The sequence below is a fragment of the Bubalus bubalis genome, chromosome 8 (assembly GCF_019923935.1).
Source record: "Bubalus bubalis isolate 160015118507 breed Murrah chromosome 8, NDDB_SH_1, whole genome shotgun sequence".
Taxonomy (NCBI): Eukaryota; Metazoa; Chordata; class Mammalia; order Artiodactyla; family Bovidae; genus Bubalus; species Bubalus bubalis.
This window is the reverse complement of record NC_059164.1, coordinates 76,610,172-76,635,795: the sequence shown is the minus strand read 5'-3', so window position 1 is coordinate 76,635,795 and position 25,624 is coordinate 76,610,172. Positions and strand designations below refer to the sequence as shown.

Below are 25,624 nucleotides of genomic sequence, written 5' to 3'. Positions count from 1 at the left end.
GTGGGGGGGTACGGAGGGGTCATGAAGGGACAGAGAGGGATGGAGAAGGGATGTGGGGGGTGGAGGGGGACGTGAGGGACAGGGGTGACAGAGAGGGGCGTGGGGGACAAGGGGGAAGCTTCAGGGATGTTCAGGCAGCTGCACCTGTCTGACCAGGTGGGGGTGGGGAAAGCTGCTGTGGGCAGAGGGTGCCCTCCATAGAAGGGCAGCCTGGCCCAGGAGAGGAGAAAGTAGTCCCACCTGGGACAGGCCCAGGGTGGGCACCCCCAGGTGAGGACGGGATGGGTGAGTGGAGGAGTGCACAGAACGCCCAGCCCCTCTGGAAAATTAGTTCTGCAGGGAGGTCAGGCCCTTTCTTCTTCCTTTAAACCCATAGGCCTCTGGTCGAGAGGATTTCTGTAACAGCTCCTCGTGCCTGGATGCCCATATGAAGTCAGCGTGACTGACAAGGTCACGGCCCATGGCCCAAGAGGCAGGGTACATGGTTGCTCCGGGTGTGGGAGACCCTCAGGGGGTGAGGTCTGGGGCTGGACAGCAGTGCAGGGAGCCGTGTGGGAGGTGGGGGCGGGGGAGCCGGGGGAGAGCTGCCTTGCAGAGTTAGCGCGTGCGCCCCCTGATGCCTAGCCAGGCCGGACAGTTAGCCAGGCCTCGGCAGCCTGGTCCAGGGGCAGTTGAGGCCGTGCATGGCAGGATGCGGGAGCCACTTGGCAGCAGAGGCAGCAGGCCTGGGGCACTACTTACATGGGGTGGGCAGGGGCCCCTCGGCTTCTGGGGTCCCCGAGCCCCTCCTCACGGAGCTCAGGATGTCAGAGATCCTGGGGGCTGGGGTGGACAGGAGCAGACACGTGAGGAGGCGGCGGGCCAGGCTGGTGGAGAGGAAGCAGGCCTCCCGCTCTCTCCCGCCCCAGGGTGTGTCTCAGGACCAAGGAGCCCCAGTCCTGAGACCCCCCCAGGCCAGTGGAGAAGGCCCAGCTTGAGGGGCAGAGGTGCTGGGGAGCTGCGTTGAGGGGCTGTGAGGGGCAGGTTGGTGCCCGAGCTCAGCTGGCCCTTGGCCCTTGAGTGAACCCTCAGAGGAGCTGCTGGCCCCTCCAGGAGACCCCCACAGCAGCAGGGCCCGGCTACTTACATGGGGCGGGCAGGGGGCTAATGGGAGCCGGAGACGGGCAGGGCGGGGAGCCCTCGGCTTCTGGGGTCCCCGAGCCCCTCCTCATGGAGCTCAGGATGTCAGGGACCCTGGGGGCTGGGCAGACAGACGAGACGTGAACACAGGCAGGTGAGCACACGCAGGAGAGACAAGGGGGTGCAGGAGGATGAGAGGAGGCTAAGCTGGAGAATCACACGGTGGGGTCCAGGGCTCCTGGGGTACCGTCACCCCCGTGTGCCCAGGGCTGTGAGATCACAGCAGGTGTGTGAGGAAGACACAGGACCACCCACAGGGCTGGACCCAGGGCGGGAGGGTTGTGTACAGTGCCTGCCAGGACCAGCAGAGGGCAGGCCTGAGCCCACTGGGGCTTCTCTGCATGTGATGGATTGCCTAGCTGAGGCTGAGACTCCCCCGGCCCCTGCCCCGTGAGGCCCCTCAGGCATCTGCCGATCGTCTCCCAGCCAGACAAGGGGTTGGCATGAGGCTGGCTGGCTGGCCCTCTCCCCTGGGCTCCTTCAGTCTTGGGCCGTCTCAGGCCCCCGCCTGGTTGGGGCGAGGGCATACATGCGAGGACAGGGCCTGGGGGAGATCTGTGTGACCTCCAAGCTCCATGCCGACGGCTCAGGGCCCACAGTCTGGGGAAACCACACGAATGTCCACTCGCTCTACATCCAGAGGCCAAAGCCTTGTGCTCGCTCACTTCCACTCTAGGGCAGTGGGGGATACTCAGGACAGGGTCATCGCATCTCCCAAACTGGCAGAGCGGCCACCGCCGGCCCAGCGCTCATCTATGTAGAGTGTGGCTGAGAGGCAGGCTCCCCAGGCAGGGGCCAGTCACCTGGCATAGGTAGAGTGCAGACCAGATCCCCTCCCTGGGGCAGCTGAGAAAGCTGAGGGTGGAAGAGGGGCACCGGGGTGAGCACACACCGCCCGGTACCCTGGGGCACTGGTGGGGCTCAGATAGAGCCTAAGCCAGCTTGGCCTGGGATCCCTGAGTGGGGAACGGGGCACCTGTCTCTGCAACCTGCCCCCCAACAATGAGCGCAGGAAATGCCCCTTGCTGCCCATCCACGTATCAACTGCCAGCTGGGTAGGCACAGGTTTAAGGACCTTTGAGAGAAGAAACAGCAAATTCAACCATGGAAACTGGGTGCACAGCCCCTGGAGCAACTTGGGAGCCCATGCAGAGAACCGTCCCATCCAGGGCAGTAGCTTCCACGCTGGTCAGGGCGCCCAGGTCCACCAGGCTCTGCTTGGATGCTCTGCCCAAGACTGCCCAGTGCCAGTCTGTATCCAGCCTCAGATGGGGCTATGGGCCTGAGCAAGTCAGCCCCTCATCACAGGACGTGGCCTTTGCTGTCCCTGCCCCCCACCTGCCAGTGGCCTGCCCACCAGCCCTGCAGGCGGGGAGGTTGGATACCTTTTGTGTCTTCATCCTCTATGGTGGTGTGGGTGCTGTCAGATGACTCCTGGGGAGACATGGGGAGGCAGCGGGTCAGGACATGGCCTCTGCCCCCATGGGGCCTGGGCCCCAACCCCAGAAACCTACAGGAGGCAATGGCGCTCACACCATACGCAAGGGTCACCCATTTCTAGGCTGGGCCACCCACATCCCCAACAGCTGAGGACCCCAACTTCTCCTTCTGCCAATGAGATACACCCAGTGGAAAGATTAGCATGCTCAGAAGACACTCTTTAACAAGATAAAAACTGTTTTGGTTTTTTTTTGAAATTCCAAGACGCCTGGGGAAGCAGGAAAGCATCCACAGCCTTCCCACTTTGGCAGACAGGGTGGAAGCTGCCAGTAGGTCCTCGGGAAACTTGACCCAGCCCGGTCAGAGTGCGGCAGCACCATACCTCCTCCCCAGGCCTGCGCCATCCAGCCAGGCCTGGCTTTACCTCTCAGGTGGCCTGAAGGGCAGAGAGGTAGCCCCAGCACCTCCTCCCTCACCCTTGGCTTGCTGCCCTTCAGATATAAAACCAGATGCCCTCCACCTGTGACCGAGTTCTCAGAGAGCTTGCTTGCATCTCAGAAGGAACATCTTAACAGGGTTCCCAAGGAACCTGCCCCCGCCGCAACCCCCTTACTAGACACTGCTCTGGGCTCTGGGCCAAAAATGGGGCATCTACAGGTTGTAAGATCAGGGCCCACGTCACAGAATGTTGTCTCAAGGCCCCTTGCAGGGAAAGCAGGGCCCTCACCCCAGACACCAGGTCCCAGGAACACCTATCCCTGGCCTCAGTCACAGTGGATGCCCAGGCTCTTCCTAGCACCTCGAGGCTGGGTCAGCCCAGACGCAGTGGCCCACAGCACCCCTGTCCTGGTCTGTGGCCGGGATGTGTGGGGACCCTTTGAGGATCTCAGGCCCAGGTGGGAGTCTGGGTAGGGGTAAGGTAGTAAGGTCCTAGAAATGCAGCTGGGCTGCCCACCCAGCACTCCCACCACCCCAGAAAGCCAGCCCCTTCCCTGGCCGCAGGGTGAAAATGCTGATGTGATGGGAGCTGATGCCAGAGCAGAGGAAGAGCAAGGGAGGGGTCAGCTCAGCGGGAAGCACTGGGCGCGGTGGGCAGAGGTGAGCAATGGGTGAGGGCAGGAGGGTCTGTGCTGCCCCCCTCCTCCTGGCCCCATACTCGGGGGCACGCAGGGCAGCCCCCATTGGCCCTTCTCCCCTGGAACACCCAGCCCTTGGCCACACGCCGCAAAGGACACCTGGGCTCTTTCTGGCACCCTGAGCCTCTGAAGTGGGCCCTGCCTTCGGCTGCTCCTGATCAGGCTGGGCCTGGCCACCCCCAGGGCAGGATGGAGAGGATCTGAGAAGCGGAACCTGCTCAGGATGGGAGGAAGCCCAGGCTCCCGTGTCTGCCAAGGACTTGGTACAACTGTGCCTCCAAGGACGGCACCTGGGGCTTTTCCCCAAAGGAGCAGCCCGTGGACTTGGGGGCTCTGTCCTGCCTCAAGGGGGGCGGGTCACAGTACACCTGTCTCAGCACAAATGCTTCCCCAGGGTCAACATCCCAGACCTTCCCCAGGGCCAGGGGTCTGCCTCCCGGCTGAGCAGACGCCCCGAGAGGGTGGCGAGGAACACGCAGTACCTTGATCCCGTCCACGGGGTTATGAATGACGGTGGTTTGAGGCTCCTACAGAAGAAGGAAGCACAGAGGAAGGAAAGAGTGCAGTGAGAAGAGGAGAGCAGAGGCCCCCGGGCAGGAGCCTGGGAGAGGAGAGGAGAGGGTGGCAGCGGAGCAGGATGGAGGCAGATGTCCAGCAGGGAGCGGAGCAGCTGGAGAGGGACCTGGGGCGATGCGGATGGGACGAGCAGACCAGCCCGGGGCCTCGAGGGCACCAGTGGCCAGAGGCCGATAGAGAGAGTGGGCTGAGGGCAGGGGTGAGAAGCTGCACGCTGGGGTCCCTGCCTCGGGCGCTCTGCCCTCTCTCTTTGCTGCCAGACCTCCTGCCCGCCATGGGCAGGGCACAGGTTTGAAGATGTCATGGAGTGGGGGTGGCACATGGGATGGACGGGTCCGAGACGGGGCTGGCTGCAAGGCCGGCGTGCGGGACCCTTCCCTCCTGGGCCAAGGCCACCCCCCACACCTGTGCTCGTGGTGGATGCCCGTTTGGCAAGTCTAGCCTCCCCACGGGTAGTCCAGGGCTCGCTCCCAGAAGCAGGGCCTGAGGCCCGTGGGGACACCAAGTGTACTTTCTGCAAACTCGGGACCTGTGGACCAGCAAACCGCAACCTCTTGGGATTGCCTGCTCTACACAAGACACCATAGGCACACAGCAGCCTGGGCAGGAGGGCCGTGCTACTGGCCACAGCCCTGCACCACCGGCTCCATCCCCTGGACAGGAGCCTCCAGATGAAGGCTGGAGCTGGTGGGTCCCTGTGATCTCATGTCTACACACCCGTCCCCATCAGGGGAACCCCGGAACCCTCCAGGCAGCCACAGGCCAGCACAGCCATAGAAGTGTGTCTCCCTGTACCCACCGTGGCCCTGTAGGACATGGACTCTGATGGGGAACACCATGGCTGCCACTGCCCTAGACCCGACAGCCACTGCTAGGCTGTCACCAGGGAAAGCCAAGGGGTCTCTGTCTCCCTCCAGATCACTGGGTGGGCTCTGAAGCTAAAGCCAGGCTCATCCATTCTCCCTAGGGAGAAACCAAAACCCGCCCCTCCCAGACAATGCACCCCTGCAGCAGCCAGGAGAGGGGCTGGCAGCCTGTCACCACCCCCAGCCTGAACCACGCCTCCTGCAGAGCCAGCCCCGCTGAGTTCCCGGCCAGCCTCCTGAGAGCAGAAGAACCGAGGTTGGTGCCTGGACCCTGGGTCTCAGTCTCACCGGGCCCCTGATGGTTCCCACTGCTGACCATAAGTCAGCAGGGGGCTGTCCACTGCACCCGAAATGGGTTCCCTGGCACTGGGGTCTTCCCTCACCCCCACATCCTAGGGCAGAGGGGCCAGTAAGGCTAGGTGTTGTCTGTCAAGAGACAGGCTGGGAACCAGACCCTGGCTTTACCCCAGGCCTCCTGACAGTGGCCACCACACAGCCGGGGTACAGGAGAGGATGGCCAGGAAGTGGGGGCAGAGGGGTTCAGTACCAAGGCGGCTGGAGGAAGCGTCCCCTTGGGGCTGGTGGCAGCAGCACTGTTCTTGGTGCTATTCGTCTGGGGCTGCAGAGAGAGGAAGAGAGGCCATTAGGGGGAGCATGAGGCTCATACCCCTTCCTTGAGTCGGGGGAGGCCCAGAGGAGCTTTGGGGACTGGGCCACGCTGCAGGCTGAGGTAGGGGGCCCACCACTGCCCCCCGGGCCGAGCCAGAGCCTCACCTTAACTCCATCTGCTTTCTTGTTGAGTAAACTCTTGGCTGCTGCATTGGAGAAAACGGACATGGTGAGTGAAGGGCCTGGCTCCCACTGCAGCCCACCCCCTTGGCGTGAGGCAACCTTGGGTGCCTGCAAGGACCCCAGGTCCCCAAGATCGAGTGAGCGGGCCACCCCAGGTCCCAAGGCAGGGTGACTTCTGCCACCTGGGGCCCGCTGGGGACAGAGCAGGTCTATGTCCAGTGCTGGGCAGGGCCACCCTGCGGGCGGCCTGGCCAGGGTGGCCTGAGGACCCTTGTCCCCAGGACAGGGGCTTCCCCCAGCCCTCCCCCATGACCTTGGAGGACAACAAGACTTCTCTTCCCACCTGAGACCGCAGCTTCCAGGCGGGCAGCACGTGGGATCCCCCAAAACGAGGGCAGAGCACTGCCCTTGCCCCAGATGAGAACACAGGACAGGGCAACAGGTTGGGGTGGTGGGCACCTCCCAGTGATTCTCCATGTTCTCAGGCAGGGATAAGTGGGTTCTAGCTGGCCACCCACATAGGGAGGGACTTGTCCCAAGCCCAGGTGCCTGCCTGCTTTCAGCCCCCCAGACCCCCTCCCTCGGCAGACAGCACTTGGAGCTCTGCCCCACGGCCAGGCCCCAGGCCATGCCTCTCGGTTCAGAGCACACACACACAGGGCAGCCTCGCTCTCCCTCCTAGCCCCCCCGGCAGCCCCGGCTTTGGGCCACTTCTTGGCCTTGCTCTGGCAGCACTGACAGGGCCAACACGGGCCTCCGTGCCCATCCACCAAGGACCTTGAGCTCTGAGTCAGGCAACAAGAGGACACGCCTGGGGGAGGGTCCGAAAGGCCACCTGCACCCCAGTGTCCCACAACCTCTCAGATGCACGGCAGACAGCCCATCTCACCCCAACCTTCCACCCCACCGAAGAGGTCAGGATGGCCCACTCGGCGACTCTGCCTCTCTGTGCACCGGCTTGAGAGGTGTGACCTGCCACACCCCCACAGGCCCTCAGCCTCCAGCGCCTGCCCCCTCCACAGCAGTTAGTTTTAATTACAGAACTTAAAAAAAAAAAGAAGAAGAAGAAGTCAGCTTACCTTATGGAAAAGGAAAGGTGAGGAGAGGAAGAGAGGGAATGAGGAAGGAAGGAAGAGAGAGAAAACAAGATTTGTGGAGGTTCAGGCAGGGAGCGCAAGTCTGCAGCCCGGGATTGAGCGGCTCCTGCCTCGCCCGCCCTGCCCACGCTCACGCCAAGCGGTGCCCCAGGACGGCCGGTGCAGGTTAGAGAAGCAGCCCAGGTCAGACGCCAGGGGCAGGGTCCCTTGCCCTGGAAGAAGGTGGCACAGCCCCCAAGGCCGGCTCTGAAAGCTCTGGCTAACCAGCCCTGAAGTGGGGGCTGCCTGCTTGGAGGGACCGGGGAGCCCCAGCAGGTCTGCGGGGGGCACTTTGCTGCTGGGGACATCCCCAGAGACTACTGACTCTGGACGGCACATCAGAAAGACAGGCACTCAGACCCAGAGGGATGCAGCAGTTATCAAAATGGGCCCGCTCCCCACCAATAATATCTGCATCACATAGCCTGGGCCAGCCCCAGACCTCCTGGGTGGGCTCAGTTTAATTGTTCATTTACTCTGAGGGATCCTGATGCTGTTTCAGTTTGAGAACCACTGATCAAGGTCTCCAGTAGGGTGGCCAGGCCAGTCCCCAGCTGCTGGGCCCCCACCTGCTGATGACCTTTTCCTGTCCAGGTGGCCATCGCCACCCTCTGGGCTTTGTATGGGGACACCAATGACTGTCCCCAGCCAGAGGGCCCTGTGGGGTCATCGGAGAACCGCTACACTGGGCGCAGCTTTAGTCCCCAGGCTTCCTCCCCAATAGCCCCACAATACCCTTGATTTCCTCCTAGGATTCACAGGGCAAAATTTAATGAAAAGCCGGACTCCTGGCCCCACCTCTTATCTGGTGGGCCTCACCCCATGAGAAGCACCACAGGATCCCAGTGAGTGAAGGGACCCCAGGCCTTTTCTTGTCCCCCCAGCCTGGCCGCTCTGCAGAGAGCGGCCGCTCTCTCACTTGGTGAGGCTGGTCTCAGGACCACACCCTGATGCCAGGGCAGCCCTGCCCTGCAGGCCTCTGGGGCCACGTCCCGCTTCCACTGGGGGGATGCTGGAAAACCTCCCCTGGTGGCAGCCACGTCTGCCTCCCTGTAACTCAGCACGGAGGAACCGCCCAGCCCGTCAGATGTGGGAACTCCTGAGCCTCCAGGGCCAACAGCCTGACTCCTGAGCAGCAGGCCACCCCTGCTGACCTCACCTCTCTGCTCCCTTGCCCACCTCCAGTGCGCAGGGAGGGCGCCACCGCCCCTGAAGTGGGAGTCATGCTGTGGTGACAGAGCCCAGGGACCCTGCCTGTGCTGGCCAACCAGCTGGCTGGACAGCCTGGAGGAAAGTGGTGTCCACCCCAACTTGAAGGCACTTGTCGTGAGAGCTGAGCAGGTGAGCAAACTGACCCCCAGCCCCCAACTTAAGGTGGGCAGTCTGGGGAGAGTCACCTCCCAGTGCCACGCAGCAGTGATCAGCGGCACTCCCAGCCAGCTCTTCAAAACCAGTGCAGGCCAGTGCCAGTCTGAGAAGTCCAGCCGGGGCCAACTCAGGGCCCTGGTGGAGGTGGAGTCAGCTGTGCCTTGGGCTTCCCCTTGGGCAGGAAAGGGGGCCCATGGGTCAGAGCCTGGGTGGAGGCAGATGGAAACCCTGGGACAGCCCTGGGTCTTAGGAGGGTCCCCTTCAGTCCCTGATTCTGTCAGAACCCACATTCCAGACCATGCTATTCAAGACAGTACCAGTTCCGCTCCCTAAAAGCCATCCTTCTGGGGACACAGACCACACCACGGCCCAGGCTCTGGGAAGCCTGCAGCAGACACCTGTTATTTGAACTGACTCCCACATGCTCCTCCCTGGGAATCCCCACACCTCCATGTCTGGACACACAGCTGCCCCCATCCTGACCACAGCTCCTGTCTGCCACATTTCCTAGAAATTCACATCTCTGGCTGAGATTAACCAGGATCCTGTTGACTCCCATCTACATTAACGGTTGAAGGCATAGGGAGTTTCTTCGTGTCTTCTCAAGTCAAATTCATTACTATGCGGCAGGAACTGAGGTGAACCAACTAGGCACCCTAGACCCCCGAGGAGACAAGCAGAGCCCTCTGCTCTACCCCACCCCGGGTCCTCAGGGCCACGCCATCACTGAACCCCAGCAGTTTGGCTGAGTCTCCTCTCGGTGAAGGCCCAGTGGGACCAACCAGGATGCTTTGATGAACTGCAAGAGATCTACAGACACCCAGTCTTCCGCTGGCCGAGCGCTCTATGTCACCCTAGAGGCCATCATCCACAGAGAAGCAATGTCCCTGGGACTGAGCCCCCTCACCCGCCATGTCTGCTGGGTCCAGCACATTGGCTGAGGTGGGCTGTCCTAGCGGGGGTGTGAGGGCTCAGCCCACAGGGCCCAGCCATTACCTCATCCCCTAGCTCGTCACTCACGGACAGCCATGCTGGGCTCCGTCCACATGCATGGACCACCCCAGGACACTGCGGCCCCGGGCGCCCAGGGCGGAGCCGCACATGCTCGCGGCCTCATGCACCGACGCCCCACATCCACTTGCAGGCAGCGGGCAGTGCAGGCGGGAGCCCCGGGCAGAGAGCGGCTCAGAGGCGCCTGCCTCGCTCACCACCCTCGGTCTTCACCAGGAGCCCCTAGTCTCACCGTTCCCTGCCCCTCTGCCCCTCCCTCCCCCCAGGCACTCCAGAAAGGCCCAGAAAATGAAGCTGACTCAGGATAGCCCCCAAAAGGCCATCCCACTGGACCTGTCCACTGGGCTCACAGCAGGAGCGTGGACCCTCCTACCCAGGATGATCCTGCCCTGAGCACCCCAGGAGGCAGCATTTGGGGTCCTCTGGGTGGGCAGGCTGGCCTGCACATTCTGCAGGGTCAGGGGGAAAGAGCCAGGCTGGACATGTAGGGAAGAAAGGGCCTAGGCCTGGGAGCGGCTGGGCGTCTGCCCTGTCCCCGCAGACACTTGAGGCAGCAGCAGGAAAAGAGGGCTTCTTCTAGCCACACAACCCCATCTGGGGAGCACCTGGCTAGCCCTCAGCTGCAGCTCCGCCCCCCTAAGCTCGTGCCACCCTCAGCTTGGGTTAGGGCCATGGGCCCCCTAGGAGGTCTTGGGGTCTAACCTCATGAGGTCTAGCCTCATGGGGTCTGGCCAAGGTCACAGTCGGGTGACTCCCTGGGGGGTCTGCCCTTCACAGGCAGGGGCAGCAGATGGGCGGACTCTGCCTCTCCCCTCATGGGCTGGGGACGAAGTGAGGCGCCTCATAGAAGGAAACCAAGAGGAGGCCTTCAGTCATTCTCTGGGAGGCCGAGGGCCACGTCTTGGGGCTCACAGGGCAGACATACGTGTTTGAGACTAAGTACAGACCACACTGGCCTCATACGGAGCATGAGTGACGGGGAGTACAGTGCACGTCCCTGAGGGCAGGTAGGGGCCAAGTCCGGGGTGGATGGGGTGGCGAGTGGGCTCTCGTAGGCCAGGGTCTCTGCCCATGCCCTTCTCCCCAGGGTTCCCATTTGGGATTCAAACCCCCTCAGCAGCAGCCCCAGAAAAGAGGTTTCCTGTCTTTCTAAATAGGCTCTTGATGGACAAGTGGGGAGTGAGCCTCAGAGAGCAAAGGGCTCGGACCAGAAGTGGAGTGGGGGTCTCCCGACCCCCAGACTCAGGCATCGGGACCGGGGAATTTAGTCAAATGCACGCAGGGTGACACGGCTCGGGGGTCACCTCGGTTGGCCCCTCCTATAACAGGCAAGGCTGCTGGGACATGGGTGCTGGCTCCCTGCCCAGGGTGGGGGCTCTGTGAGCGTGTCCACGGCGGGAGCAGGGGCTCCCGGGGCCTCTGGGGTGGCTCTCAAGGCCCTGCTGGCGGCTGCGTGCAGCGAGGGGAGCTGCATGCCGACAGGCGGGACGTCTACCTTGTTCCACCAGCCCCATGGTGGCGCCGGAGGCCGCGGTGGACATTGTGGCCGGAGCGGTGGTCTGTCTGCCCACTGTTAGCACCGGGTTAGAGACGAGGGGAGGGGCGGACACAGACGAGGGGTGGGCGAGGTGAGGGAAGAGAAGAGACAAAGGAAGCAGAAGAAGATTAGAGTCAAAGTTTAGGTGACGGATGGTTCCAGAACCCCTTTCACAGGAGCGTGAAAACAAGATGGAGACCGATTGACATTGGGAAAAGCATTTGCCTCCTTTCTCCTTGGAAAACCCCAGTGGGGCCTTCCGGGTGCCCGGCCGGGCATGCGACAGGACATGTCCTATTAGTGTTGGCGTGACAGCATCCCCCCGGCCCGGCAGCACAGTATCACAGCAGGGTAACAGGATGGGGTGGTGCTGACGCAGACGGACAAGGAGGACGACCACAGACGCTCCCGCGCCGGCATCGCGGGCGACAGACAAGCCACAGGAGAGCGAGGGCGCGGCAGCCCCGCCTGGGGCACGTTGTCCCCGCTAGGCCTGCCCTGTCCCGAGGTCTCAGGGCCGCCGATAGACCCTCGGAGCGGCCGCACGCCCCCAGCCCTGCCCACCCTTCGTGCCCAAGCGGGCGGCCGCCAACCAGCGTGTCCGGAGCCTCCCCTCGCCTCCCCTCTCCCAACACAGAACGGGTGCTCAGAGGATTCAGGACAACAACGAGGCCACAGAGGTGCTGACCAATGCCTGGACAGACACACGGAACTGCGGCCCACCGGCAAGCAGCTCAAACACAGACCCAACACTCAGGGACGGGCCCTCGTGGGGCCCGGCCAGAGCCCAGGCCTCCTCTGAGGCCCAAGAGTCTCAGAGGGAGGAAGGCCGGGCCGGGCCGGCAGCAGAGGACGGGACTGTGGGGGCGAAGACAGGGCAGGCGGCTGGTGGAGGGTCACTCCCCAGGCTTCCCACCGCAGGCCTGCTGCTCCCGGAGATGGCTGTTCTCACCTGAGAAATTCCGTGTGGCCAGCATGGTGGTGAGGATCGCACCCTGGAGAGAGACATACGGCTGAGGCCAGGTGGAGACCCCCCCACCCCAACCCCGGGACCTGGGGTCAAGGGCTCTTAGAGAGGCAAGAGTTCTACACGTCTACCAGCTGCACCCAGAAAAGTCATCTCATGCAGAATTAACAGTGACCTGTCCTGGGCCCTAAACTATCCACCAAACCAAGCTTCTAAAGTGCTTCAAGACCCCTGGGGGCACTGAGGCTGGGGGTCTGCGTCTCCCCACAGCCCTTCCTCTCCCTGAGAGGTGCGTACATAGCAGCCAGGGGCCTGGTCAGGCCTGAACACTCGCCCTCAGCACAGAGCAGCCTGTAGGCAGGACGGGCCTGGTGCCCAATGGCCTCCTTGCCCAGGGTCCCCTCCCTCCTGCCCCTCTGAGCAGCAGAGCCTGGCTGCTCTCCTGACCAGAAGTGCCCTGGGTCAGAAGCTTCTCAGCTCACTCCCACCCAGACAGCATGACCGACCACAGGGCATGCCTCCCAGCCCCCTGCCACAAGGGAACCCTAGGAACACCTCGTGGGCAGCATGGGAGACTGAGGAGGGGCCAGCCGACATCTGGGCACCTTGGGTGTCATTGCCATGGAAGGGACCAAGTCCACCTGGCACACCTGGGATAACACCAACCAGCAGCCTGTCCTGGGTGGCTAGGACCCCTGCCAGGCCTGCTGGGACCCCTCTATCCACCCCCAGTGCAGGGCCCTTGGCACCTCCAGGTAGGTGAGCACGTGAGCATGGCAGGGCACCCTGGCCACACACTGGGGTCAGCATCTCACCTTGAGCTTCCTCCGAGCATTGAATTTTTTCAGGCACTCCACGGTCTCCTGCCTGTGCATCATGGAGGCCACAGTGGAGCGTTGCTGCAGGAAGGGAACGAGGGAGGGCGTTACTGCAAGGAGCCTTGAGGGGCATCAGCTGTGTCCCCAAGGGGGGCTCAAAAGAGGGGAGGTCAGAGAGAGGCTCAGGGCAGCAGCACCCCTGGGGCTCTTGTGCCAAGAGCTACCAGCTACTCACATCAGCCGGAGGCCACCTGTCCCCACTGCCTGCCTAATCTCCCAGTCCGTCACCTCCTATGGCCGTCCACTCCACCTGTCCCCATCACCACCTGGCCCTCACCCTCCTTTGCCACTTCATCCTCTCACACGCTAGATGGCGCCTCTTCTTCTCATGGAGCTCCTGTCCTCCCAGGGACTGAGGCCTTTAAGTCACCAGCACGTCCCAAGCCACATAGCATGTCCCATGCTCCCATAGCCCTCAGGAGACCACAGGACCAACCCACTGGATTCGAGGAGAGGGCCCAAGGTTAACATGCTAGGGGGTGGTCCGGGGCTGGTGCAACTTACGCAGACCCATGGGTGTTTCAGTGCCTCGTGTGCCGTGATGCGCTTGGCGGGGTTGATGGTCAACATCTGGTTAATGAGGTTTTTGGCTTCGGGAGTGACCGTGTCCCACTCAGGGGACGGGAACTAGAAAGGAAAACCAGGCACAGGGGAGCCTGAAGCCCCCTCCCCAGACAAGAGACAGAATTCTCCAAAGGGCCTCAACTGAAAACAGGGGTGTCACCCCACACCCTGCCTCTGCCAGCCTGCCTCCCCCAGATGGGGAGGGATGGGGGTTCCTGGCACTCACATCGTAGGCCCCGGCCTTGATCTGCTGGTACAGCTTGTGCTGGTCCTCGTCCCAGAAGGGTGGGTAGCCCACGAGCAGGATGTACAGGATCACCCCTGGGGAGAGCCAAGAGCCCGGGGCCTCATGCTGCTGCCCTCACTGCCCACGCCCAGCAGCCCAGCGGCCCAGCGGAGCCCACCAGCGCAGCCACACACCAGTCACATGCTGCTACGGGGTGTCTGGCGTGTGATCCCGGGATGGGAGTCAGATGCCCAGCCCTGGTACTTAACAGCTACAGGACCCTCAGCTAGTTTCTCAGCATTGGCTAGGGTGGGGGTCACTGCCCAAAGCCAGCAAGTCCCATGAGGACACTGGGGTCCTCAAGCACCCCCTCCTCTCCATCCCCACAGCCAGCGTCAATCAGTGTTCCTCTTTGGAGACCCTCATGTTTGCAGAATGGCATAAACAGCTCCTCTGCCCCCGATCCTACTTCACAGGGGAGGCCCCCCCCCCCCACTGCACTGACTATGGGGGAGACGCCCCTGGCAAGGAGGCAGCCCTGCCAGGGTGGTCCACACAGCCTCCGCCCCTCCGGTATCCATCCCCCATCCGGGCACTTGCTGCCCCTTCTCCAGACTGCTCTGCCGAGCGCAGGGCGGGGAATGGGTTGGTGGGCTTCTCGGCAACAGCCAGGGTTGTGTTAGTAATTCCGGTCTGGGTGGGGAGGGTGCTCCCAGCTGGGGGCAGCCAGGTGTGGGTCTGGTGCAGTGCTTGTGGGTGCAGCCCACCTCGCCCAGCACACCAGCCTCACCGCACGCCCAGATGTCCACCGGCTTGCCGTACGCCTCCTTGCGCAGGACCTCTGGAGACAGGTAGCCCGGCGTGCCAGCGAACCCTAGCATGAGGGGAAAGGGTGATGTGAAGGACCACAGGGGCGGCCAACACCCCCGCCCTGTTCCCTGGCCAGCCAGCCGGCCAGGTACTCACCAAACCACGCCTGCTGGTCCCCCTGCACCTCGATGGCCAGGCCGAAGTCCGCCAGCTTCACCGCAGCCCCTTTGCACTTGCTGGCCAGGAGCAGGTTCTCGGGCTGTGGGGAAGGTGAGCAGCCCGAGGGTGTGGGGTGACACCCAGGGGTGTCACCAGAGAGAGGGGGACAGAATACCCCTTGGCAGACAGGGGTGCACAGGTCCCCTGACCACATGGGTGTCCCCCCAGCATAGCTGACACCTTTGGCTTGAGCACACCCCAGAGCCTGCACCCCACAGTCTCTGTCCCCCACTCACCAGGGGCAGGGACGTAAGCCCTAGAGCTGAGGGAAGCTGGTTCTCAAAGTGCAAGCTTGTGAACTCGGGGTGCTGGGACCAAAACAGCACACCCTGGAGGCCCCAGCAGGCCATGCAGGACCCAGACCCCTGCTGTAGGAGGGGTTCCCTCCACCCACCAAGGCTGGCTGCACAGTGAGAGCGGCTGCTGGAAGGTTCAGGCACTTGCTGCAGGATGGAGACTCTCAAAGGGCAAGGAGAAACAACCAAGGGCCCCCGCGGCCTGAGCAGTGTAGGACATCCAAGTCCCACCAGCCCTGGGCTGGCTGCTCACAGGAGGGGAGGGTCCCGTGCCGACCTCCCAGCCTCGGGGAGCAGCGCCCTTGCTCATGCAGGAAGAAAGGGTATTCATCCCTGTCCCACTGGGGTGCCAAGGAGGCTGCTGCCCTGTGACCAGGAACACTTGGCCCTGAAGGCCCGAGGAGTTCCCTGCACACTGCGTCCTGCATGCTAGGCTCCTTCATCCCAGCCTGTCCCACCGGCCTCGCCACCTCCCAGAGGGCAGCGCTCAGAGCTCAAAGCCGCTGGACTTCCTCATCCCTGGCTGCCTGGCGCTCTCCCGGCCCTGAGCCCCCTCACCAGGCCACCCTCCCGACAGGAAGGTCTGCTGACACCATGCCGCCCACCTTAGTGCCACCAAGAAAGACAAATGCCGCCAACTGAACTGAGTTAACTCTGCTTGGACACAGGGGTGTGAGGACAAATCGTGTGGCATAGATGAAGCATGCCAGCCCACGAGGCAGAAACCAGAGCTTCTCCAGGCCCCACACAGCTTGTGGTCGAGGCTCCATCACTCCAGGTGACACGTGCTGGGGATACCGTCTGCCCAGCATGGCCGGGAGGCCCCTGAACACCTTGATTTTGCCAGTGTGAGTGGGGCAGGGGGAACCCCTACCTCCCCACAAACCCCACACCAAGAAGTCTGAAATAGACAGAACATTGCAAATCAACTATACTTCAAATTTTAAAAAATTGTTTTTTTAAAAAAAGAAGTCTGAAATACTACAGCTGGGGGCTTGACCCAGCTTCTACAGATCAGATTCCCCCAACCCCAAGGAAATAAACCAGCATTCTTTGGCTTCCCAGGTGGCGCTAGTGGTAAAGAACCCGCCTACCAGTGAAGGAGACATAAGAGACGTGGGTTCAATCCCTGGGTCGGGAAGATCCCCTGGAGGACAAAATGGCAACCCACTCCAGTATTCTTGCCTGCAGAATCCCATGGACAGGGGAGCCTGGTGGGCCACAGTCCACGGGGTCACACAGAGTCGGACACAACTGAAGTGACTTAGAATGCCTGTCTGGGAAGAAGGAGCTAAGGGAACCTGGTCCCTGGGAAGAGCTGGGCAAGAAGGCTCCTCCCTGGGAGGAGAGGGAAGGGACCCAGCTGGGTTGCACAGGGATGTTCCCACCGCCGGGCTCCACCCTGGCTCCCTCATAGGCACCAAGATGGCACCAAGCCCTTCTGCTCTCTCCACCCTCCACATCTTGGCTGAGAGGAAACCCACCACAGTACTGCTTCTGGAGGTCTATCTCGGCCAAGATGACAGAGGCCTCTCTAGAGGAGGAGGGATAGCCTGCTTCCCCCGACACCTGGTGGGAGAGAGGAGACCAACTGGTCCTAACCCCTTTTTCTTTTTCTCAGCAAGGATTCTGTGTGCCCTGAGGCCACACCTGGGCTGGGGAGAGCACCCATCTGCACTTCGGAGCTTTGGGCTCCAGGTCTGTTATGCATCATGAGGTCCAGGATGAAGGAGGGATGCGTGTCCTCTTCCCTGCAGCCCCTCCTCCCAGAGGCCCCTGAGTGAGGCCCATGCAGACAAGACACAGAGACAGAGGGGCACCCACAGGACAGGCAGTCAAGGAGGGGAGCCTGGGCAGACCCATGAGAGGACAGGGGACCACACACCACATGCAGAGTGGGAGCGAGGACACATGAGGGCACAGGGAGGGTCCCAGGCCTGTTCCTGGTGGGACATCCCCTCAAGAGCAGCTCCACAGCATCAGCTCACACACACACACACCCACACACCTCTGGGTAGCCCTAGAAAGATGTGACTCCATTCAGCCCTAGCACCCACGAGAAGGTTGGTCTCAAACACCACCAGCAGGGATGCAGGCCCAGGGGTCCCCCCACCCCCTGCAAAACCAACAAGAGAAGAAACTGACCCAAACTCAGACCTGGAGAAAGCTGAAGTCAAAGAAAGGAGGAGAGATTGAGAGGAGGAGGAAGGGGGAGGCGGAAGGGCAGGAAGGAGGAAGGGGGCGGGGGAAGGCTGCAGCTCCTCCTGAGGGCCCCTCCCACCACACAGAGGCCTGTGGGTGACAACCCTTGTTTTAAACGATTTGCATTTTGCCCAGAGCTGAGCCAAGGGCCACAGAGATGAGTAGAAAGGACTGGAAGTTTGAAGAGACCAAACTGGCCCCTCACCTCCTGCTCCCAAGGCATCAGCCCCACCTGCGGGTACATTCTCTGTGTCCCTCCTGCCAGGTCGGAATCTCAACTGGAGCCCAGAAAGCGAGACCCCGCGTGGACATGTGCTACTAGGCTGATTCTTGACAACTGTCCCCTCTCAGCCCTGAAGCCTAGAGGCATTGGGAGGGATGTGTACAGACACTTGCATGCGTACACACACACAAACACACATGCACACACACACACAGTCTCACACACATGCACAAATGCACGTGCATATGTACACATGCTCACACATACACACGTGTGTGCACAGACCCACATTCTCACAAGCATGCACCTTCAAACACAAACACATGCACACACATGTGCCAATGCACATGCACACACATGCACACACATTCTCATAGGCACACACCTTCACACAAAAATACACAGGAACACACATATGCAAACATCTCCCCCACACACGTGTCTTCTGGTGCACTGCCCTACCCCCGAGCCTCCCCTTAAACACGACATGCAGTTACAGACGACAGACACCTGGCACAGAGCAGGGGGGGACTCACCTTGAGGTCCCTGTGGACGACCCCCATTTGGTGGCAGTGGAGAACCGCCTCCAGGATCTGCTGGATGCAGTGACTGCAGCAAACAGCAGGCGCGTTAGTGCGGAGGCCCCGGAGGGGTGGGCGGGGCGCAGGAGAAGGGTGCTGTGTGCGAGTGGTGGGATCTCCAGCCCAGTGGGGGCCCGGGGGAAGCAGGGAATCACGGTGCTGCCTGCCACATGGGAGAGGAGACGCTGGCTAGGAGGGGGCCTCTGGGGCTCCCTCTTCACCCTCAAAGGTCAACACAAGGCATGCCCTCCCCTTTAACCAGGCCCACAGAGGAAAGATGCCTGACCTCAGTGCACTCCACCCCAGGCTCATGCTGGCCATGCCTGGCCCTGAGCTGGGTGCCCTTGCGGAGGGAGGCCAGGGCTGAATCTACACCCTGCAAGGCAGCTGGAGACCCAGACAATGGGAGGGGAGGGTAGAGGTGAAAGGGCAAGGGAGAGAGGGCAGGCCAGTGCCACAGTGCAGGGGTGATGCCCTGGGCACCAGTGCCCCTCTCTGTTCTGAGGCTGTGCTAACGCTCCAGTCACCAGCACACATGTGTGAGAACGGGTGTCATTTCATTAAAATAAACTTCATGTCCACGCTGGCTGCTGGCTGCCGTGCTAGACAGCTCAGCTCCATAGCAGCACTGGGGTCTCTGGGGGCAGCCTGGCACTATCCAGGGCCCCGAGCCAGGGGCTTCCTTCCAGATAAGGGAGAAGTCCAAGCCTCCTGGGGCATCACTGCTTGAAGAGAAAGGCCCAGGCTCTCCCCAGGCACCTCCCACACCTGGGCTTCAGCAATGGCCTTAGACATCAGACCCGGGTGCCTCCAGACCTAGATGCCCCCAGCCCTGGTGACCTGCACCTGCCTCCTCTTGGTGGTTGGGAAGTATCCAGCTGCCCCCAGAGCCAGGCACAGACCCCTGGAGTTCCACAGCGCCCCTGGAGCATTACCAGCCACCAGAGACAGGCATGCCACAGGCCGCCATAGCCCATCCCTGGGGTCTTGGCCCCAGCCCCTCTGGTGGGGGGGAGGGAGGCACAGGAGGGACTGCTCCTGCCGCGGCTAGACCGGGGAGGTGACTGAAGGTCAGCTGGAGGGATGGACTTTGTTTTCCTAACAGCAAACTCAGAGAAGGGACAAGAAACCAGGAGAAGGGACAAGAAACCGACCCATGTTCTCAAACAGCTCTGACCACAGAGCAGGTGGTCTCCACCTGCTAGAAAAGTAACCTGAGTGTCCACCCTGAAGAAACCTAGACCTCAGAGTCCTAGTGATGATGGATTTCCTGAGGTTTATGGGATCAGAAGGAGCTAGGCCCAAACCTGTGGGTAACAGTCCCCCAGCAGCCCCTCCCCTTAGATGCCTCTAAGGGCTGGAAACCCCACCCCCGCCCCAAGCCCTTGAGCTCTCCTGTCCCACCTGCTCCCAGGGCCTCCCTCCCTGCTTCTGTCCCTCCCACCATGCTCTCATCTGCCAGCCTCGGTCTTTTGTGGTCCTCACCCTCATCCCTGTATCCCCAGCTCCACATCCAGCCACTACCAGCCCTCCCGAGACTGTAGACATGGGCTCAGCCCCTCCAGGCTGCCCCATCAGGGGAAGTTCATACAGGGGCCTCTTTCGTCGTGGGCAGAGCTCAGCCTTGAGGTCTGGGGAGCTCCTCTGGGGCCAGAACTAGCCACTGGGTGGAGGCAGAGGCCAGAGGAAGCCCCAGCACTTGCAGTTGAAGCCACTGAGCCAGGGCCCCGGGGCACGGGGCACTGGCTTTCCCAGTTCCTGGGAATCTGAGCCCTGGGGAGCCATGCTGGGACATCACTGCATCCTCCTGGAGCTCAGCCCTGAGTCCCTGGACCACCTGCTCACTGCAGCATCCCACCCCACCCAGGGGTTCAGGGACCCTCAGGTCGACCAGCCCCTGCCTGTGTTGCTGTGGCCAGACCCTGGTTCTGCCCCTGGGGGTGTCCACCTGAGCTGTGTTCCCTGCCATCCATGTGGAACCCCAAGCCTTCCTCCACACCATCAGCAGTCCTCACAGCCACAGGCTGGAGTCCCCTGGGCCACTGGCCACTCCCTGAAAGCCCTGGAATGACCTGGCTCCAACCTCAGGCCTGCTGAGACCCCTGCAAGTCTTGATGTTAGCTTTGGGTCAATCCCATCTTCTTTCTTCACCCTCATGACCTTGCCTCCGCTCTCAACCTCAGGACTCTCTAGACCTCCCTCCGTGTGGAGCGAGCTTGGGGCTCCCACGTCATCCCCGCTGCAGTCACGTGGCGGCCCTGCACTCTGGGTGGCGTGCATCTCGGCACTGGACTGTGGCCTCCGTGACCGCAGAGACATGTTAATTCTCTCCTCTCATTGTGTCCTCAGCCTTGCAGGAAGGTTTCTTGGACCCGGGAGGCACCTGCCGCAGCACCAACTGATACATCGGCTCAGATGTGGGTGGGCAGTGCCCTCTGTCCTCCTCCACATCCCCTCCTGAGGATTCAGGGCTCCAAACTCGTGCCAGGATGGGGTGACTACACCTGCTGAGCCAGCACCAGTCTGCATCTCTCCCCGGACATCCTGGGACTCAGCCCGGCTGCTGAAATCAAGCCCTACAGTTCTGACACAGCCCTGTCCGCCCATCCTGCAAGCCCCACCCCAGAGAAAACTGTGCGGTATGCCCCTTCTCAGAGCCAATGTGGCAGCCCTGGCCTGTCTCCCAAGCCTTTTCTTCACAGCATCTCTGGGACCGTCGGGCAAGTGGCCTCCACAGCCAGCAGGTAGATTGGACTTTCATGTGCCTGGAGAGCAGTCCATTCTGGTCAGCCCACCCTCCAGGGACCCCTGGAGACAGCTCCTGGCGCCCTTCTCAGCCTGCTCCCACCCTGGTCTCCAGTCTGAGACCAGGGCCTTGGGGAACATGAGACTGACTGGCCCGTCACGAGGTCCCTTCTGCCTTGCATTCACATTATACCATCATCCTCATGAGGACTCCTTTCAAACGGAACAGTTTAGAAAGTCACTTTGTGGTCAGAATTGCTCCCCAGCGTCATTCCAGATGCTGGCCGGTCCTGGACATTACTCTCCTGGTTCCAGGCTCTGCTGTTACCTGGGATATAAGCCTTCCCCTCCCTTCCTCTTCCTCCTCCTCCCTCTCCCTCTCTCCTCCCCCTCCTCCTTCAGGATCAGCCAGCATTCTCACACACACACACCCCAAGCACCTCTCATGAACCATACTGTTTTTAGGGTTTTTTAAAAATGGATTTGAACTTTGCTTTCCCAGGTTTGAAAAAAAGACCCCTCATTTTCCCCACAAACTCCAAAATAAAGATTCCACTTTCTCTTCAAAGGACTCTCCAGCCTTCTTGGTTAGAAAAGCATTCCGAAAAGCTACTCCTGCCTTGCGTCCTCTTCCTCTAGAGATGTGACACTTCAGGAATTCATCAGATGCTCAGCTCTGAGCAGCACGGCCCCAGACAGGGCCCTGGAAGGGGGTGGGTGTGCTAGATGGGGGCCAGACTGCATCGTGGTTAGGGAGGTGCCCACCACTCTGGCCAGGTGTCTAGGGCTCCAGTTTCAACACAGCCCAGATCCCTGTCAGAGGAGGTCCCCCGGGGAAACACCCTCCCAGAGTGGGAGAAAGCCTTTACCCCCCCTTTCTGCCAGAGCTCCTGGTGATGCCCGTGGGTGACCCACTCACATGGGCATCCACATCACTCTCTCAGACCCTCCTGCCTATAAGCTAAGCACCAACACAAAGGTCAAACACACAGTTCCAGGGGCCAGGATTCCCGGCGAAAACAACAGCCAGACATATGGGTTTAATGCGTGGGGCTGGCTGGGAGAGATCCCCAAGAGCGGCTGCCTCTCACCCTCTTCCTCATAGTCTGGCTACCAGCAAGGTGGAGCCTAGGAAACTGAGCATTTGTTGGTGGTGGGGGACCCAAACTCCAGAGAAGCCTCCACAACAGAGGTCCAGGAAGGAAGATCCAGATCCCTGCCACCTGGACGGGTGGGAGGGAGCCACAGAATTGGAGGGGTGGGGTGGGGCAGAAGGAGGGGCACTGGAGTAGATGAGGCCAGGAGGTGAGAGTGAGCAAGGGTGGAGATCCAAGGACAAGGTGTTGGGGGGTTGGGGGACATGGAGTGCGGCGGTAGAGGTGGGCACGGGGGCCTCCCAGCCAAAAGCAAGGCTCCGCTGTGGGTCACATTCCCTCTCCAGCAAGACCATCCCCAACAGAGTGCAGGAAGATGCCAGGCCCCAGGCCGTGCTCCGTGATGGGCACTGAGGACCAAGGAGCCCTGGTAGGATGCTCCAGGAGGGGGAAAAGAGCACAGCTAAGGTAAGCCCTCCTGCACCCCCAAGGCAATCGGGGGGCACCGGAGGCAGAACTGGAAGGCAGCCCTCCTTGTCCGGGTTCTGCCCCAAGCCATTCCCAGGCTGTCATGAAAAGTGAACGCCCTTCTTCAAGGAGCCTCAGGAAAGCAGCTAGTGCCCATGTACCCTTGGGAGCCAGAGCCCCTACCGGCCACTCCACCCCACCACAGACCCCAACACCCGCCAGGCCCCTGGCCTCCTGCTGCCCAGGTAGGGGCCTGGGTGACACCAGAACCACTCCCACCCTCTCAAAGGGGCTCAGGCTGTCACTGACAGACGAGGTCGTCTGGGGGTGCACAAGCCAGTCACAAATAGCTACTTGTTAAAATAATGTTGATTAGAAAGAAAATACATATTCATTAAAGCCCCAGCAGCCTCGCTGCAGACAGCATGTCTGAAAACGTCAGTCCCCTTCAATTCCCCCGTGAGGGCTGATAAAGTCCCTTCACGGCACCCCCCCCCACCTCAGGCCCTGGCTTCCTGCTCACTGCCCCTCAGGGAGCCCAGGAAGGAGGGCCAGTGGGCACTTTTCCCACCAGCCCAGGCCCCCATGGCCTTCCCTTTCTGCCTCCAAGGTAACTTTGGGAGGATATCACAGAAAGGGGTTCCTGGCCTGTCTTGGGCAAAAGCATTTGGAAACTGTGAGTCTCCACAGGGAAGGCCTTGGTCAGACATCCTAGAGGGGCAAGAGGAGGCCCACCACCACTCTCCGTCCGCTCTCCCACCACCAGCCACCCCAAGGAGAGCCCCTCTGTGGGCCAGTTCCCACACTGGGGCAGGCTTGGGCCCTCTCTGACTTGGGACACGTGAGCTGCCGGCCCCCACCCTGACCCTAGGACCTCCCCAGAGGGCTCTGAGGAGGGCTTTTGCCCAGCTGACCATCTCCCTGGACCATGTCAGGGACAAAGTGCACGAGAGAAGATGGGGGCCAGAGGAGGAGGATCAAGGCTTAGGGAGGGAGGGCCGGGCAGGAAAAGACGGGGAAGAAGCATGCGAGGGCTCTACACCCACCTGGCATCCGCCTCACTGTAGTACTCTCTCGCCACAATGTCCTCAAAGAGCTCCCCACCAGTGACCCTGTGAGAAGAGCAGAGAGGGCCCCTCCATCACCATCACCACCTGCACCCCCACCACCATCACCCCCACCCCGTGCTCATCATCACCACCACCATCTCCACTGCCCTCACCTCCACATCCCCAGCACCACCAGCACCTCCATCTCCAGAGTTACTCAGGACTGACATTCCCCTCTCCATGACACTGGTCTCTTAAGCTCAGAAAACTGAGCTTCAATGATCTCAGTGACTTTCTCAGAGTAGGCAGCCCAGCAGGAGTCTGTTCTAGGCCTCTGCACTGTTACCCAGGCTTTGTGACTAATTCCAGGCCTGAGAAAAACTGGCTGACCCTCCTCGAACCCCCCAAGGCCAGCGATACGGCCCCTGCACAGGGCGGAGGGGCCAGAAGAGACAGTGCCTGGATGTGGCCTCCCCAGTGAGTGAGGTCACGAGGCATTCAAAGTCCCATCTCCAAAAAGAGAGTAGGACCTCCATCCACACACTCTCTTGCCGGTTGTCCCCTGCCCAGGAAGCAGCCTTCAGGTCCTAAGGTCAGGATGGACCCCCTGCCCAGGGCAGAAACCATTGCCTGGAGAGCCTCAGGGAACCCAGCAGGGATCCCAGCCACTCAGGATCCCCTAGCTGAGAATGTGGGTGTGGACAGCAAGGCAAAAAGCAGTGGCCAAGGTTGGATGCACAGGGGAGCAGGAAAGCTCAATCCCTGGGTCTGTCCAAGCTCCTCATCCCACTTGGCCAGCTCCAAGTCCACCAGAAGGTCCATCTAGAGCTTTTCTACCCCTGCAAGGTCTAGAGTCTCCCTCCTGTGCCCTGTGGGGACACCAAGGGACACACCCTCTGCAAACACACCCTCCTTCCACACCCGCTCCAGCTGTGCTGGCCCCACATGTTGGGATCTCCCCACTTGCATCTCAGTTCCCATTCATTCTTGGGAGCTGGGGCTTGGGTTGGCCTTGTTGCCCAGCACTCAGGGCCAGGCTGGTCCACGGTGACCACAGGCGTGGGCACTGCTGAACAGTGGCCCTGGCATGGGCAGGCTCTCTCTTAGAGAAACACAAAACTGAGGATGCAGTGAGTGCTAGAATGCCCCTGCTGGAGGCTAGATGCTGGCCCTCAGATCCTGGGGCCAACTACCCCAGTAGTGAGGAATTTTTAGGGTTCCACTTTGCCATTGGAGGAGACTAAAGCTCAGACCCTGATGATGGAAAGATTGAAGGCAAAAGGAGAAGGGGACGGCAGAGGATGAGATGGTTAGGTAGCATCATCTACTCAACAGACATGTATTTGAGCAAACTCTGGGAGACAGTGGAGGACAGAGGAGGGTGGCGTGCTGCAGTTCATGGGGTCGCAAAGAGTTGGACACGACTAAGTGACTGAACAACAACAAGGCTCAGAGCAGGTGACTGTCCAAGGGAGCAGAGCCTCATGTGTCTGTGTGTGCTTGTGTATCCATGTGTACATGTATGTGTGTGGAGCAGGAGGATGGAGTACTAGGTCCAGCCCAGAAGAAGAGGACTCGCTGTTTATTTTTCTGCACCCACAATTCACAGGTCAGGATCTGAAGGCCCCAAGTCCAAGCACAGGGCAGAGAGGAAAAGGCCACAGGTACTGACCAGGGCTGCAACAGGGGCACGGGGAGCCCCCCAGCCCAGTAGGTCCTGCTCTGAGCCAGGGACAAGACTTCTGGGTCCCCACATCCACAGGAGGCTCCAGCTGTGCTGATGGGCGTCAGGGGCCTTGTGGTCCAGGGTTGCAGGGCGGGGAGTTGGTTGCGGGGGGCGGGGAGCTACCGTCTCAAGCTGGCCAGGAAGGGCATGGTCTGGAAACCAGCATTCTCCCTTTCCTCAGATCCCAGCCACTCAGCATGGCCAATTCTGGGCTTCAGCCACAGCCTCCGGGGAAGCCCCTTCCTCTGTCCCCAGGCCTGGTCCCCAAGACCACGTGACATTCTGAGGCATAGAGAGTGGGGAAATCTGTCAGTCCCTGAATCCACAGAGCCCCCCCAAGTCGCCTAGGTCCAGGGGTCTCCTGAAGGTGATGCCAACTCAGGCCAGACACTTCTCCCCAATTCTGGGGCCACAGAGTCCCAGAGGGTCCACAGTGTGGCACAGGAAGGCTGCGTGGGGCTGGGCATGGGAGTGGCAGGGTCTGGCAGCATCTCCATGCTTCCACTCCTCCCCTCTCCCTCCACAGCCCCCCACT

General features: G+C 61.3%; 1 protein-coding gene across 18 annotated transcripts in view; it reads right to left on the bottom strand.

Annotated features, from left to right (window-relative positions):
• The window catches only part of CAMK2B (calcium/calmodulin dependent protein kinase II beta), a 91,393-nt gene that overhangs the window by 7,970 nt on the left and 57,799 nt on the right, over nucleotides 1-25,624 (bottom strand). For 2 of the 18 annotated variants that reach the window (XM_044946791.2, XM_025291356.3), the window contains exons 5-17: nucleotides 23,361-23,426; nucleotides 17,963-18,035; nucleotides 14,643-14,745; nucleotides 14,467-14,550; nucleotides 13,677-13,771; nucleotides 13,391-13,513; nucleotides 12,824-12,907; nucleotides 11,994-12,036; nucleotides 11,000-11,074; nucleotides 5,972-6,012; nucleotides 5,745-5,816; nucleotides 4,238-4,282; nucleotides 2,565-2,613 (exon numbers count right to left, since the gene is read on the bottom strand). In XM_044946791.2, the coding sequence (XP_044802726.1) occupies nucleotides 2,565-2,613; nucleotides 4,238-4,282; nucleotides 5,745-5,816; nucleotides 5,972-6,012; nucleotides 11,000-11,074; nucleotides 11,994-12,036; nucleotides 12,824-12,907; nucleotides 13,391-13,513; nucleotides 13,677-13,771; nucleotides 14,467-14,550; nucleotides 14,643-14,745; nucleotides 17,963-18,035; nucleotides 23,361-23,426 (953 nt within the window). Of the gene's footprint in view, nucleotides 1-741; nucleotides 823-1,126; nucleotides 1,241-2,564; nucleotides 2,614-4,237; nucleotides 4,283-5,744; nucleotides 5,817-5,971; nucleotides 6,013-10,999; nucleotides 11,075-11,993; nucleotides 12,037-12,823; nucleotides 12,908-13,390; nucleotides 13,514-13,676; nucleotides 13,772-14,466; nucleotides 14,551-14,642; nucleotides 14,746-17,962; nucleotides 18,036-23,360; nucleotides 23,427-25,624 lie in introns of all 18 variants that reach the window. The other 16 variants (XM_044946792.2, XM_025291358.3, XM_025291348.3 and 13 more) reach the window with 15 other exon arrangements.